At 40.4% G+C, this 15,909-nt stretch overlaps 2 protein-coding genes and 1 long non-coding RNA gene across 3 annotated transcripts; all 3 read right to left on the bottom strand.

Moving 5' to 3' along the window:
* Positions 1-1,681: 1,681 nt before the first annotated feature.
* On the bottom strand, positions 1,682-4,529 carry zgc:112294 (transmembrane protein 17A). The gene is made up of 4 exons (XM_018661835.2): positions 3,987-4,529; positions 3,313-3,419; positions 2,741-2,854; positions 1,682-2,429 (listed from the first exon to the last, which is right to left on the bottom strand). Exons 1-4 carry the CDS (start codon positions 4,111-4,113, stop codon positions 2,109-2,111), a joined length of 669 nt encoding a protein of 222 aa, XP_018517351.1. The 5' UTR covers positions 4,114-4,529; the 3' UTR covers positions 1,682-2,108.
* A 147-nt stretch (positions 4,530-4,676) lies between these two features.
* Positions 4,677-6,819, bottom strand: selenoe (selenoprotein e). Its single transcript, XM_018661954.2, has 4 exons — positions 6,651-6,819; positions 6,342-6,418; positions 5,978-6,056; positions 4,677-5,041 (listed from the first exon to the last, which is right to left on the bottom strand). The coding sequence occupies exons 1-4, from the start codon at positions 6,753-6,755 to the stop codon at positions 4,898-4,900; spliced, it is 405 nt and encodes a 134-aa protein (XP_018517470.1). The 5' UTR covers positions 6,756-6,819; the 3' UTR covers positions 4,677-4,897.
* A 5,198-nt stretch (positions 6,820-12,017) lies between these two features.
* LOC127143194 (uncharacterized) lies at positions 12,018-13,185 on the bottom strand. The gene is made up of 2 exons (XR_007814444.1): positions 12,706-13,185; positions 12,018-12,317 (listed from the first exon to the last, which is right to left on the bottom strand). It is a non-coding gene; the product is annotated as an uncharacterized LOC127143194 (long non-coding RNA).
* Positions 13,186-15,909: the final 2,724 nt, after the last annotated feature.

A 15,909-nucleotide genomic window follows, 5' to 3' on the forward strand; every position in this document is an offset into this window, starting at 1 on the left:
TTAGCACTATATATATATATATATATATATATATATATATATATATATATATAATGCGTATAAATGTGTGAGCACATGAATATACATGTACATGTGTAGATATATACGGGGTACACATTTATGTGTCTAAATATGACCATGTATTAACTGTATGTGTATCTGCATGTTTTCTATTGAAGACTCAATCATGTGCAGGGTGTGGACATATATTTTGTCCTGGGACAATACAGACTATCTTCTGAAACTTCTACATTTTAATATGGAAAAATGTTTTGCTGCTGTATTTGGGTGACACAGTATCTAAAATTTTTAAAGAACAAAACACTGAGTAAACTCTTCTTTTTTCCATCAGCATTGGTTTCTCTCATTTTATGATTGTGCTCAAAGTACCAAACCAGGCTGCTTCATCATCAGAACTAGTGGCAAGGTTATATAGGTAAAATTCAAGAAGTAGTGCACTTTTAACTCCGAGTGAAAAGGGCACCTTTGTTTGGTACCTCTTTTGTTTTTAGTCAAGGTGCACTTGTTTTAACTCTTCAGTCTTCAACTCTTAAGAACAGCTAATAGATACTTATAAGTAGACTGTTGTTTTTTTTTATCCCTTGTGAAATAATATATGAACTCTCTTAGGGTATCTCTTGAGCACCCACTCTATCATAAAGTAGGAACCATACACTTGCTCCTATCTGAATGCTCTGTGCTCCAATCTGCTCCAATCTGAGTGTTTTTCTGTTCTCTGTTTTCTATGAGCTGTGCAGCAGCCTCTGCAGCTTGTTGTTTCCTGAATGTAAAGTAGAGCGGAATAAGCATGTTGTATCACAGAAACTGTGCCTCTAACATAACTGGCTTGTTGAATATTTAGAGCACCACACTGTAAATAATTTCTCACCAACAAAGAAATAATAAATCACCAAAATACTGGCTTTAGATTTTTCATAAAACAAGTGTGAAATCATTTTGTAACCATTCAGAGGAAAAACAGGCGCAGACAATAAGATATGAAATCGATTTCCGTGTAGACACGACCTGCAGTTATAGATTATCAAATAATACATCATTTTCAAGTGTGGACAGGCCTAACCTTTATTCCTCTGCCAGAGGGTTTCCTGATCAGGACATGTGCTGCATGATAATCTGTTCTCATTGGACTCTGCAGCAGTGTCAGATGCTCCCCATCCCTCTTTTGGTCACTGACTGCCACTGTGTGGTCATAAATATTTAACACAATTCTGCTGCAGTTAGGTTTGAAACTCTTGGACTTTACAAGCCTTAAGAAATTAGATTCCTGTATCCAACTTATACAGTAATATTATATACTGTAGAAAATGACTTAAAGATAAATTGGAAAAATTTCAATGTATGTCTCAGATTGTTCCCTTCAGAAATAAAAGAACGGGTTGCTCTCTACCTGTGAAGCAGTAATCTTGTCTCAGGGGCAAAAAAATTGAATCTACCTTTGCAAAAACAATTCTGTTCTACCAACAGCCTCCATCATCTATCATCATTAAGGAGGAGAAAAAAATGAAACCCTCTAACTCTGTTTGATAAAAGCAGCTACTGGCAAAGTACTGCCTTGTATTTCTGAGCCCATTTTGTTGTTTGATGGTGTATTTTCTTCTATTCCCCTGTAAAGTCACGCCACTCCATGACAGTTTGGTTGACATGGCATCAGGTCTTGACATTTAGAGTGGGGCTAAAATGATGTTTTCATCTTTTTAAAACAACAACAGCAAATGTCAGGATCTATCTTTTTTTATATAATCAAATGGTAGGGGAATAGTTCAAGAGCTGTCACTTTATAATAGTGATTAGACATCATATAGGAAGATTTGGCACGCACATATTTCTGCACCAACAGTGGCCTCAGTCACAATATAGAGTTGGATAGCTGTACTGTACTGATGCTCATAGTGAAAGCAGTTAATCAAGATTAACAAGCTTACATTCATTCACTGCCAGTTGAAAGACATTCTGGGAAACTTTGGAGCACACAGAGTAGCCCTAGGAACAGTAAGTAAACAAAAGTACTGTAAAAAGGAATGCTTGGGCCATCCCAAACTGAGAATATTTAAAAGAGAAAACTTAATTGAGGATGGATTTTTTTACTTTTAATGGTACATATCATGGGTTGGAGACATGGGCAGCACGCTCCGATGATAGGGCAACCCGTAGACAGGGCTCATCCCCGCATGTCGGAAGCTCTCCACCTTGCCAAACTGACGCAGATGGAAGAGGAGGGTGAGCTTTCGGGTCATGGTCCTGAGCGCCAGGAAAGAGGTCAGGATCTGGGCAAGGAGGAAGACAAGGTACAGGGAGTGGACGGCTCTCTCCAGAGGCAGGATGATAATTCCTTCATCAGTCAGGAAGAACAGCAGCACTGGCAGCTGGAAGATGAAAGACAGGAGCCAGAAGGCTGCCAACTCTGGCACCTGATGACAGGGAGGGAATGAGGGGAGAGAGAGAGAGAGAGAGAGAGCATTTGGGCTGGTGGACCGGGGCGATGCAAAGATAGAGCAGTCGGGCATCAAGTGCTTCAGTTGTATCCACATGAAAGCACAGATACACACACACACCTGCGCGTCCACACAAACTCAATAGACAGTTGTAGTAGCCTTGAGTTGATTGTTTACGCACACGGGAGGAATTCTTAAGCAGCCACTTCCTCCACTGTGTTATTCAGGGGCCGATTCCATAAAAGAGCTCTGTGTTGTGGTTCAGAGAGGATGTCGGTTTGAATTACCTTTTCTTTAAGGTTGCCAATATAGCCCAAATAAAGTCGGACCACTTCAATGACTGTGAGAAGCACCATTCCAGTTATAAGCAGAGCCTGGTAGTACCCCGCCAGATGATAGAACTGCAAATGAATAATACAGCTGTAATGTCAGCATGTCTATTTAAAAAAGCATAATGTATGAAAAGCACTAAACTGTACAGCTGTAAAGTACATATTTTTTCAGCAAATATCAAACACACCTTCATGTATGTGTAGAATTCTAATGATGTCTGTTTGTTTTGTTGTTGTTTTCATTGAGACAAGAAGAAACTGCTTTTACTTTGTTCATCTCAGTGTTTCTGGTTGGATCTGAGGGAGCTGGACCTGTTGGGATCTTTGTTAATGCTACCAATAGATGGCACCAAAGCCACAAGTTTTCCAAGTTGACTCATGCTGAATTGAAGTGTTTTTACTGTAATGTAACTTGTAATGAATGAGGGAGCTATGAGTCCATGTGCCTTCATGTATACAGCTCCTGGTCCCTTTATAATAAGTCTGTGAAAACATATGAGTATTTTTGGGTTGATTTAATGACCAACCTTTACTTCCAGCATGAATGCAGCTGAGAACCACCAACAAGGAAAATAAAACATGTTGAAGTACAGCAGCATCTGCAGGGGAAGGTGAGAAACCAGCTCATTGACCACTGCAAGACAAATAACAACGGTATAAAAACACTCAAGGTCATTACATCCATGACTTCTTATTATGAACACTCTCACAAATCAAAAATGCAGAATTGGCTCATTATAGCAAACAGGTGCACGGAATCCAGTTTCATAATTTAGATTTCAGGGATATGTTTAGTCTCTGTATTGCAGGGACCATAAAAATATAGAACACATAGGTATACAGATGGTCGACAAAATAATGTACACTGTTCATGAAAAGGGACCTAACCTCTAATGTAACTTAATCTTAATTAGCAGTACAATATTGTAGGTTCAGTGCCACCAGGCACCATTTGTAAACTATTAATGAGCTCAGGAAGTCATAACTTTGTGGGAACATCTATTGATAAAAATATTCAATATGTGAAAAGAGAGCATTAAAAATGATGGTGACTGGGTGGATGCATTCAGTTACACATAATTACTTATTTTCTATGTATGATATCACTATATCATAATGTATTCTAAGATGTAATTTTATGTTGTACAGAGGTAAACTATACTATACTGTAGTTCTACAGTCTGTGGAATTAGTAACTAACCAGATGCATCCTCTTGCTCCCTGGTGAAGTCGCTGTCTGCTGTCCTGTTGTTGGTGAACACAGAGCCTCCCATATAGGCAAGACCCATCTGCAGGTTCTCTGGAACAGGTGAATAAAACACAGGCATTGTGGGTAGAGCTGGTGACCATTACTGAGCCAACGAGTCAGGAAATCGAACAGTCCAAAACTGTGTTTGTGTTTCAGTATCTGCTGCTTATCCTCGTTGCCTTAAGTCACACAAATGTACAGTTACAGCACACAGAGATACAAATGGACACACACAGACACATGCTGGCAGACACTACTGCTAATCAGATTATAGTGAAGGAGGCGGGCTGAGGATTAGGCTAAAACAGAGGCATGGCAGTTTGTTAGTTAGTTAGTGGCCATTTATGATGTTCACTAAATGTCTTTATCTGATTAGAGAATTCATCACTTTATTCAAAGATATACAGAAATTAAATATGGACAAAAATGAAAACCAGAACATCTTCATTCAAGAAAATATTTCCTATTTTTACACAGGGGTAAAATTACCCTTCCATAGATATTACTCATTCAAATTTCTGATTTCAGTGACTGAGCATACAGTGTGTTTTCTACAATCACTCTCTGGTCTTTTCTTAATCCACAATTGTTCTATTTGACAAACCATTCCAGGTGAAGAAAAGCAGGCAGAGGAGAACACACTGATCCATCCAAACATTTATTGTGGTGTTTTACAGCCAGTTTTTGCTATTGATTTAAATTCAGCATATTAACAGAATGACACATCATTGACTAACACCCTGCACACAGCATCCGGCCAGCAAGTCCTCAGAATGGTGCCTGGCTTATCATTTTGGCCTTGGAGCCCCACACGTCATTAATGCTACCCGGGTGCAGTGGCAGAGTTTGGCCACAAGGTGTCGTCACAGCTCGTCCCTGGGGGCGCGCAGGGGGAAATGCTGGAACTCCTCTGGCACCTCTTCCCCTTTCTGGGACCTCTTGTAGAAACCCAGTGAGTCTAACAGGCTGCTGATCTCGTCTGCCTTCATTTTCTTCACAGGAACAGTCTGACGTTTGGGAAGCACATACACACACACATGCATTCGGACATGTAGTTAAAGGCTTAAAAGTGTAGAAGTGTAAGGTAGATGTATGCAGAGAGGGATGTGTTTGTAGACAAACATTATACTCTGATTCACATAAGGTTTACTGTTATACATTAATTTGGTTTACCAAAATTGGATTTTTATTAAAACTTGCTTAGTCACTGCTGATATAGAGGTTCCTACTGCACATATATTTTCATTTATTTGTCCAATAATTGTATTCTCTGCTATAATTCTTCATTTAAACTCAAATTACAGTCTCAAAGGGCGCCCACATTATGAAACAATAACTGAAAAACAAACAATAGACCTTGAAAGAGACAAAGAAAACCTCCCACATAAGCTTTATAATAAGGGAAAATCAAAGGTAAAAACTCAGCTCAAGAAAGCAGTAAAATACAGGAACAGTTTACTTTTCAATTACAACAGTTGCACTTTGTGCATTTAGAAGACGCTAATGCTAAAAAAAAAAAAAAATAATAAAAAAAAAAAACAAAAAAAAATGTTATGTAATGTTGGTTTTAGTGGGGACTTTTATTGTCCTGTGCTGGCCTAAATGCAGATTCAGGGGCTTTTCCACACAACAGACAGTTGTAATTTTAGCACATAAAAACGTTCACATTAATATCAGAATTCATACCAAGTATCCTACTTCAGTATAAAAACCGCTCAGCTGTCAGAAACTGTAATTTATATACTTTCTTACTCTTTTTTTGTAACTCTGTCTTGCTCTTTTAAACACACTGTCTCTGTGACTTGGTATCTCACAGAGGATCTGATATCAGATGCAGCAGTCTTAAAACTTCCTTACATGAATCTGTCTTGACATTCTGGCGCTCCCTAGATAAGCCCCATCACAAGGCAGATGAGTAAAAGAACACTGAACTCCCATCTCACCTTTACAACCTCGTCCTTTTCGTTATACAGTATCAGACGGGGATTCTTCTCCTCTGATGAATCATACTCCAAGTTGTGGCTACACAGGAAAGAACAGATCAAGGGGAACAACAGGTACAATCGGCAGTGTTGTGTAGAGTAAAGCACATCCATCTGTTTTGCTATTTTTAGACTCACTCAACATGATTTCAACTTGGAAGAGCTAGAGTTTTGGAAAGCTCACAGAGCTGGCACCAGACTTGGCAATTTGCTAGGAACATTGTTTTGTCTATGAAAGAGGTCATGAGAAAATCAGTGGTGTATTTTTTGGAAGGGTCACGTCTCACCAAGAAGCCTGAGGAACATGAAAAGAGCACAAGGATACTACAGAGCCCAGCGCTCCATGAGAAAATGATGGAGCTCAGGCATTTTCTTTATGCCTCATCCGACCACACTGGGAGCCTGCAGGGACGACAACAGACGGTTGTTAAAACAGCATATGGCTTAACCCTCATCTTACTCATTTTCCCATTTTCTGGTTGAATGCTACTGTTTCCCCTGTCAGCTTGTCATGAGAATAATCAATTTCAGACTTTTAAAGTTTTCCTGTCTCTGCACCAGTATCACAAAACCCTGGGTATTTTATGGGCATGGCAAGAAATCCAGATGAAATTTATAGTCAATCAGTACTCACCAGCAGTTTACCTCTGGCTATGACAAGTTTTTCTTCAGCTGCTGTGTTGTTATTTTCTGACGCCCTCACAGTGAGGGTAAGAGTGAGCACCAAGAAGGCCCACATTTTAGGACAAATTACTGTCTTTCAGTGCTTTTGCCAAAGTTATTACCAACAATATCTAATCCTCTCATCCACTTGCAAGGTTTCTCAGGATGGACAAGACCATGAAATGTTCCCATGGGGGAGCAGTTGCGCACCTGGGTTTGATTTTTCTTACTGTTTCTTCTGGTCTTTCTATTAAAATGCTTGTTAATGTCAGCAGTTTACCACTGTTTAGCACACAAGCCAACATACTCTTGATTCTTTTTCAGCTGTCTTTGTTATTAGGCTGTTTTTGATATCTAAAAAGCCATGCAGCCGCCCCCGACTTCATGGTTTATAGTTTCTTCCACATCAGATGTCATTGGGGGTCCACAGAAACCACAGAACATCTGTGTTCTTATCACTTTTTCCCATACAGTAAACTTGCAGGTGGTTGATGGCCACTGAGAGCCAGCCACGCTCTCATAGCTGCCGACAGCCAAAATTCAGCTAAACCTGATTTGACTTGCCATTGTCCTCATTTGTACCTTATTATAAAAAGTAATAACTGAGAAACTTGTTTGACTAAAAACAAAGTAGTACTTTAGTAAAGTAAGTTTCTTATCTACGCTCAACTTAAACACATAGATTTATTATTAACTAGCAGTGAAGACAACGCCTGAATAATGTCAGAGTGAAATCAACATATAGTTTCATGTCACTTGTATATCTGAATACTCTTTCAGGAAAATGTCACATTCACAAATGTATAATAACATCAACTGAGTCTCCTTTGAGCTCTTTTTTGGTCACAATCAACTCCTTTGAAAATATTGATCGTAGCTGCTTTAATTAGTAAGCCTTCGGGGTAAACTGGTGACAGCCAGAATAGCTGTTTCCCTCTGCTTCCAGTCCTTAAGCTCAGCTAATGGCAATGATCTTCTCATATAACAGAGAGACTATTAGTATAGATCCTAAAATGTTGAACAGTTACTTTAAGTCAGAATTGTGTGTGCAGGTCCTGATATTCCCTATGTCCTGCTTTGTTTAAGTTTTTGTCAAAAACATTTATCTTAAGACACCTTTGTTGAGATAGAATTGTTTTCACCATTGTATTCTGTATATCCTTCAGTGCTTATGTAGCCGTAGTGTTCGTGCGTTGTGTTAATTATGACCAAACAGAGACCAAACCACTGCTGCCACTGGCCGTTTATTCCTGGCAGGAGAGTATACCGTCAGTCTCATCAGAAACACCTAAACGTGCTCTAACACTGTGAAGCTAAAAAAAAAAAAAAAAAAAAAAATGCAAGTTAGCTAACACGCCACATGCTAATCACGCTACGAACAAATAAGTAAAAACATCGTCACTCTCACAAAAGAATATGCTCGACCAATAGTGAGCTAAAGCGTTACAAAAATATAATAACGTAAAACAACCACTTAGATGCGAAATTCTAACGAATGATCAAAACTAATTACAGGGCTAACAACGTGTGCACTCACCAGGAAGACAGCGCAGGAAAACTGTTGCTATTTCCCCAGGGTGCACGACCCTAGTTAGCAGGGGTGCTGCGTTTAATGACGATAAAATAAAACTGTAATTAATAAAATGAACAGTGTGAGAGGTGGCAAGTGGAATTACACATGCTATATATTAACTCCATTCCAGTTACACAGACAAAAACATAATTTTTACTCAGATACAGTCACACTACATGGCAGGCCTCTAGTGCATTTCTTTCACACTTTGTTTTCTTTTTTTTTTTTTAATTTATCACAGCACTGTAGTTGCACGAGAAGTAATGTTTAATTCCATTGTGTACTCCTGTATGAAATTAGACCTTACAACAGCACAGCACATTTGTACTGCGTTAACACCCTGGAAGAGGAAAACATCTCTCCCCTCCAAGCTTACCCAACTCCTCTGTGTTATGAAAAAGTAAGTACATGAGGTCACCACAAGGGAGCGGTAACACCCACACGTATACTTCCTGGCAGTTTGGCGGGCAAAATGTACATCCAAATCCTAGCCACAGACAATTATGTTTCCAACAAAAATAAACCATTCCTGCCTGGAATGCTGCAGCAAAACCATCTCTCTGTCTCTATCTTCTCCAGACATAGAGCTCTGCAGCTGAGTCCTGCACTCCACCGATTTGAGATTATGTGTCAAATGGCAGTAAAACAGTCCCCTGTTTTAACAGGGTTTCCTCCCCTTGGCAGCCATCGTAAATCTGTGGGCCTGTACACTTCTCCTGCTGGAGTTTTATATTTGCATCCTAGAGTTTTGAAGTTCCACTCCTGTTACTCACAGTGTAGTATATTCAATATGAAAAACAAAACTTAAATACCTGAGTTAGAGAAAGAAAGAGTTGAGATGGGACAGAGGGGAAAACATTATGAACAGTGGGGGTGGGGTGATCTTGCTGTGGCTGACTCCTCAGTCTATATGTGTGGATGCATACCATATGTGTTCACAATCAGCATGTTTCAGCTTACATCACATGGTGCCTGCCAAAATAAGGGGATGCTGTTATTATTATTCTGCTGACAAAGGGGAAAACGCTATCATTTATAACCGGAGGCGTATGGAAAAGAGAAGTAGACGATGAAAACATTTACAAAATTTGTACTGAGCAACTTTTTCCATCAGGAGTTTTCTCTCTTTTTTCTCCTTTTTTTCTTCAGCTTTTTTTGTGCAAATGCAACACTTTGCAGCTGGCAAAAGATCAAACACTGAAACACCTCGCTGTTACCCTGCCTCCTTCAGACAGCTTGTTATAAAGACACACACACACACACACACACTTCCTGTTTCTCCAAAACACCGGATGCTGCCCACCAGTCAGCAGGACATTAGTCTGTGTGTCTGCTCTCTTAAGATGTGCACAGTCATTTGTAAGGAAGTATACTTGCCGCTAAAGTCTACCTCTCTGTGCCTTACAATGTGGGAAAAGTATTTGTATATTTAAGGAAGAGCAGGGGTGATGAATAAATATATAAATATTAAACAGTTATCTCCATGTCCATGTGTGTGTGTGCTTATCTGTCTGGAGCCTCGGGGCACCTGGGGGGAAGCCTGCAGTCTGTCTGCCTGCTGTGCTCCAGTCCGCTCATAAAGAAGAGAGGCAGCATAGAAGGAAGTGAAGGCCATGTGGAAGGCTTCATTCATTAAGAATACAATGCTAATGAGTGTGCTCTACAGTAAGTAGACATAACCTCATGGAAGTTCAGGTTTGAGGTGCAAAATATTATTTCCTCTACTTGGGAAAGTTTATCCAGCCCAAAAATCACATTATCTTAAATTGTAAGAAATATAAAGCTAGATCTTGTACAGAGGTACACGTTCTTTTGTAAACTCAATACATTTTTGATCTACAGCTTATATTTGTCATAATGCTGCTTTTTTCAGTTTGACTCTTAAGAGAGAGACTTATCGGTTAACTTATCAGTTAAACTTAAGAAGTAAATCGCAGTAAATGAAGCAATAAAAACAGGGATTACAGTGAAATGTCTCTATGTGACAGTAACTTTTACAGCTCTTGGAGTAAACGAGAATGTCACCCAGTTTGATTTAGCTTGTGGTTAGCCTGAACCTACGACCTAAAATAAGTGGCTCCAATTTTCCCCACACACGGAGGCCGCAGGAGGCCGCACGACGCTGCCGGCCTTGGCAGACGATCTGTGTTGTACAGGCGTAGATGACGAGGGCGGTTTGCTGCCAGTGACCTTGTTGGCTGTGGTTTTGTTTTGTTGATGGTAAAGGTGAGAGGGGACTGCTACTTTTCATTTAGATTATGGCCTATTTAGTCAGATTTGTGTTACAGTGTATGATACAGTATTTCACACTCTGCTTGGTGATAGAAAGCAACTGGATACATTTGTTTATGTACACTGCTGATGTCTGATTTTGAGATACCTCTAGATTGAGTATTGAAGTTTTGTACCACTTAATGATTCTAGCATATGACATGAAACAGGCTATAGTTAAAATAAGCTGTACCTCAACCAGCTACAACAATAAGGAATACTTACTTCAGACTATCAACACATTTTCCAGATACTACTTTTGCATTTAGGTACAACATTTAATGCAGAATTGAGAATTTTTACTCTCTTGTATTGCTACTATGTAAGATCTATGTGAGGGATAAGTAGTCAAGTAAAAAGTCCTGCACATAGCCCCCTGTAAAACTATGAAGTGTCATTTTTACACAAGAAACAAAATATATGACTTTTTGATTAATAATCTTTGGAGGTGCTGATTTTGTTACCCTGGACATTCTTGCTACTTCCCCCATTTCCAGTCATCTTGCTAAGCTAAGCTAACTGGCCGCTAGCTCCAGCTTCATATCTAAAGGACAAACCAGTCTTCTCCTTTGACCCTCAGCAAGAAAGCAAATGAGTACATTTCTAAAAAAAAAATACCAACAGTTGGCACCAATTCAATTCATTCACCAATTCCAGTAATTGTACCTGTGATTGTGATATTTTTGTCTAAATAACAAATAACTTTCTCCCGTTGACTGAAATAACAGGCTCAAGCTGTGCTGAGCTCACTGATCGTTTGAACGAGAGGAAATTTTTGCTTGTCTTCCACTGTCTGCATTTCTATTTTGCATTTTTTTTTTTACAGGGATGAAGGGATAAAGGTTTTACATTATTGTTGCTAAACACCATCTGGCTCATTAGAAAGGATGATGAAAAACTGGCTGCATTAGCAATAATAGTGACCACTTACCAAGAGACCAAAACAGAAACAAACAAACATCAGAAAATGCTAATGGACGGACCTCAACAGTGCTGGCAACAGTGTCTCACTGACAAATTATCTGTCAAAACTAGGATTTCACAGATTCTGACTTTTTGGATGTAATCATCAAAAACTACATTTATAAGAAAGTTTTGATGACAATACTATGACCCGGGTGATGAGTGTTGTGAAGAATTGCTTGTGCTTTTTTGGGGTACAGCCTGTGGGCCACTGGTTAAGCGTCTCTTTGTTCTGAGAATCGGGGAGTGGATGACATACAGTCACCCAGCTGAAGTGTCCTTAAACAAATCATTGATTCCTCACACTCTCTGTGATGCTGCTCTGTAGCTGACCCTGACCTCTGACCTCCCTTGAGGGGGGTAAATCAAAAGAGAATTTCCCCGTGGAGAGGTCAGATAAGAGAGTCAGACAAGTATCGTATGGCTGAAGCAACAACAAACACCCCATGCTTGTCTTCATGCAGTCACACACCAGAGTCACAACTGTGTTTACAAAAACAAAAGAAGAAAAGTGGTGCATTTGGCACGATATGTAGGTCAAGTAGGAATCATTTTAATGACAAAGATTTTTGTGTTTACATGTTTAAATAGGAACAGGATAAGGTGGTAGATAGACCTGGTAGTGACATCATGGCGGATGTGGGAAAGCGTTTGGCTTGGAGGTGGGAAGGGGGCGAGAGTGGCAGATGGAGTTGGACTGATGGGTGTCCAGTTGCTGGCCACATCAGAGGAGCTGGGGGGCAAGCAGACAGCAACCGCTGCTCCCCTCCCTCTAATCTGTGCCTGGGTAATCAGAAACACATGGCTCTCCATAATGGCTCCAGTGTTGTCCTGTGAAGTAGAACAGGGCTGTGAGGGTCATGTACACACCAGCGCACAGCCACAGCAGTGACGGTAAATATACAACTAACACTTCCCTTCACGTGCCAGCGCACTGCACCCACATACAGTAAATACATCCTGGCATCCATTTACAAGTAAAGGCGACCTCTCTGCCTTTTTTTTAAGGCTGTTATCAAAGTGTATCTAATCAAATAAGCTAGGGACAAGTAGGGTGTGAGTAATCTTGACCCGGGCTCTGAGTCACAAAGACGCGATAAAGCAAATCTGATGCAGTCTGAAAAACAAGGAAATGTTCCTGCAGGCTAAAGGCGAGTAATTCTGTGTCGACATGTGTTTCTTTAACTGGCTTTGGCAAGAAATTGAAACAAAAGTTTACCTCTCAAACAACAAAGCTGTTGTAAGCTACAGTTCGTCGGTCACAGACAGGACTGATTGTCGGGACAGTTGGGGTTCAGTGCATAAAAACATAAGCCGTCTGCTTATTTTCCTTGGGTTTGGGCAGACACATTCAGTCTTGTGATCATTTTCCGTCCCAATATCTGGAGTAATGCAGCAGCTCTCTCTCCCTCTCTCTCCCTTCTGGTCCAGGTTGGAGTGAGTGAGAAGCAGAAAAGGAAAAAAAAAAAACTTTGGGTCAGCCTGTGGAATTATGTGAAAGCTGAAACCTCAAGCCACATTATGAAGTCTGAAGTCCCACTTTACTGCACAGATAGCGGATGGATGGGTGTGTGAGGGAATAAAGGACGGGGAGGAGGGAGAGAGGAGGGAAGGAGTGAATGAGAGAGAAGGAAAATAGGCTACAGAGAAAAAACACAAGAGAAGGAGAGAGGGTTTAAAAGAGAGAAAGAAAAAGCAAGAGAGAGAGGCGGGGGAAAAAAGAGAGCATCTGACTGATCTGCTTTCTATTAGCCATCCAAATCTTCTCCCCTAATACACTCGTTCCATAGAATTATGCTGACAAAGGGGGAAAAATTCAGGGCAATTTGAAGTCCCAGACAACTGTTTGCACACCCCTCCATGTGAAAGAAAGGGGGGAAAAAAGAAAATTTTCTATCTGGATAGAGAGAGTGACTGTAGCTTAATTACATTTCTGGCTATTCATATTCATTTGTATTTCCACATTTCCAGAACTAGTCAAAATGACAACAGTGTGTATGTGTCTTCCAGAAGCTCTATGTCCTTACACTGCTAGAATGATGATACATGAGGCTGGCTCAAAGTAGTTTGAGACATCTCATATGCAGGAAAATGGGTTGAATTTAAGTAAATAGTACTTTTCAGTTTCATAGGCTGACTTTAAGCACAATACTGTTCCATCCCAAACAGGCTTCTTCAGTTTCAGCTCTTTTGACCTAGTTTCAGCACCTCACCAGCTTGTCTGAGTGTCTATTTGGGAGGTCGGCTTGTTGTGTAGTTGCTCTTAATTTGTGCATTAAGAGCAGCCTATTTTAGCCCAGTGCCACTGCAAGGGAGTTTGGGGTCTATTATAATGACAGTCTTAAATCGCAGAGAGAGTAGATGTCACTGGAAATCTATAAACACACATTTGATGCTGGCTCTTCTCTCCTCTTCTGGTTGCACGCTGACCTCAGTTCTTGGTGGTTTTGGCTCAAGGAAAGCACCAGCTCCATTTCCAGTAAATGTCATTTCATAGTTACTGCATTTCCACAGGGCTGAGAAACAACATTTAACGTGTAAGGAGGACTGCAATTAGACAGTGTTTCTTGCAGACAGCGCGTCGACAGGGATAACAGATGAAAACAGAATTTTCAAATCTCCTCTGGCCATGTCTGATGCAATGAATCAGCCAGGGAAATGACTGAATTTTAGGAAATCGGGCTGCAACAGACACACATTTATGTCAGCGAATGAAACAGTCACTCATTTGAACACTAGAACAAAAAGCTGCTTTAGCGGCATATGTCAAAACCTCAGACTCTCTGTTACATTGAGGTTTTTCAAGAGATATCTTGCAAGGTTTATGAATGCTAGCAGTATTGCATCTATAGGTTTTCAAAACAAATAAAGGGATTTGTAGAGAAAAGTCTCTCTATAACCACATTAAATCATGCCTGTGTCTCTGGAGCATATCTAGGCATGCATGCTAATAGAGGCTGTTTTCCACTGAATGCCTCTTTCAAGATTACAACTCAAATGGGTTAAAGCTTAATCCATTATCCTGGACTTACATGGGCAAACTGCTCTTGACTCAGACCATGGTAAAATTAATATTTTCAGCCCCTTTAAAGTGTAACTTGACTCCACTTTCTTTCTGCTTTGCATTGCAGAAAATATTTGTCTTTTTCCCTCTAACTCATAAATTTCTTTCTTCCTCTCCTTGCAGGGACTGAAATGGCTACCAGATGTGGCTCCAATCTGCTCCCGTTGCCATAGAAACACAGGGACTGGAATAGGTTTTCTGAGTCCAGGGCTTTTGGCTGACTCATAGGGCCTGCGTTTTAAAGCCTTGCTGTTTCTATAGACTTGGCACACTGAGGGCGCCCCAGCTCCAAGTCATGTTTAGACTGGCAGCAATCATGTCATTGAACCCCCTTCCCACACTCCTAACCCCAACTTTTTGACCAAGCTTTGCGCTATCCTGTATAGTCGCTCCTTTGTGTTCTTTTGTGTGGCAACGCCAAAACGAGTTTATGTTTCACACGTCAACCTTCAATAGCAAGTCAATAAAACGGGCAAAATATTACTCGTAGCTAGCTGCAGAGGGAATATGAAAAGGCCAAGTTCCATAATCATACACAGACCTCTCCCATTTAAATCCAAAGGCAGCAGGCACAGAAATCCATCACAAGTCGTACACATGCTCAATCAACACGGTTTATCCTGAAATGCTGCACAGCGGTGACACACAATGCACATTTCCAAGCTGTGACTTTCCCACAACATGTCAAGGATGAAAAGCCAGAGAACATGTGTTGGTATGCTCAGCTGAGAATCTTCTCCATCTGCGAGCTGAGGATGGGCAGATGGAGGCAGTTGTGTCAACATTCCTCTCCTCCTGGCAATGAATCAGACTTCAAGACATTGTCACATTAAAAGTGGGATGAAAGCGTATAGATTCCAGTATTGGTCTGGCTGACGGTCTGTAAAGGAAGTTGAAAGGAAGATTGATTTGGACCTACACCAGATCAAATTGTGACCTATTTAAGTCCAAACAAGACTGAGTGTACAGCGAGTTTAGCTAGCTGCTCTGTGATGCTGTACACACTGGTTCTTTGGCGTAAATGCTAACACCAACATGCTAACATACTCACAATGACAGTATTAAGATCAAAATCATTTAGTTAACATCAAGAAAAGGCTACATCAAAGTATAAGTCTGTGATGAGTTCAGAACCAGACTTTAAAGTTCTACAGCAATAAAAAACTTAATACAACTCAACACTTTATCAAATATGCAAGCATTCATTATACACATGTATCTAGTAAGTAGAACACCATGTCAAAGGAGTAGAATCCAAAACAAAGCTGCTTTGCCTTCTGTTTCCAATTACCCATCACATGACCTATCCATCCATCCTTACATCCATCCATTCCTCCTCTTTCACTGCCTTGTGGCCCA

Source organism: Lates calcarifer, linkage group LG13, assembly GCF_001640805.2.
Source record: "Lates calcarifer isolate ASB-BC8 linkage group LG13, TLL_Latcal_v3, whole genome shotgun sequence".
Taxonomy (NCBI): Eukaryota; Metazoa; Chordata; class Actinopteri; family Centropomidae; genus Lates; species Lates calcarifer.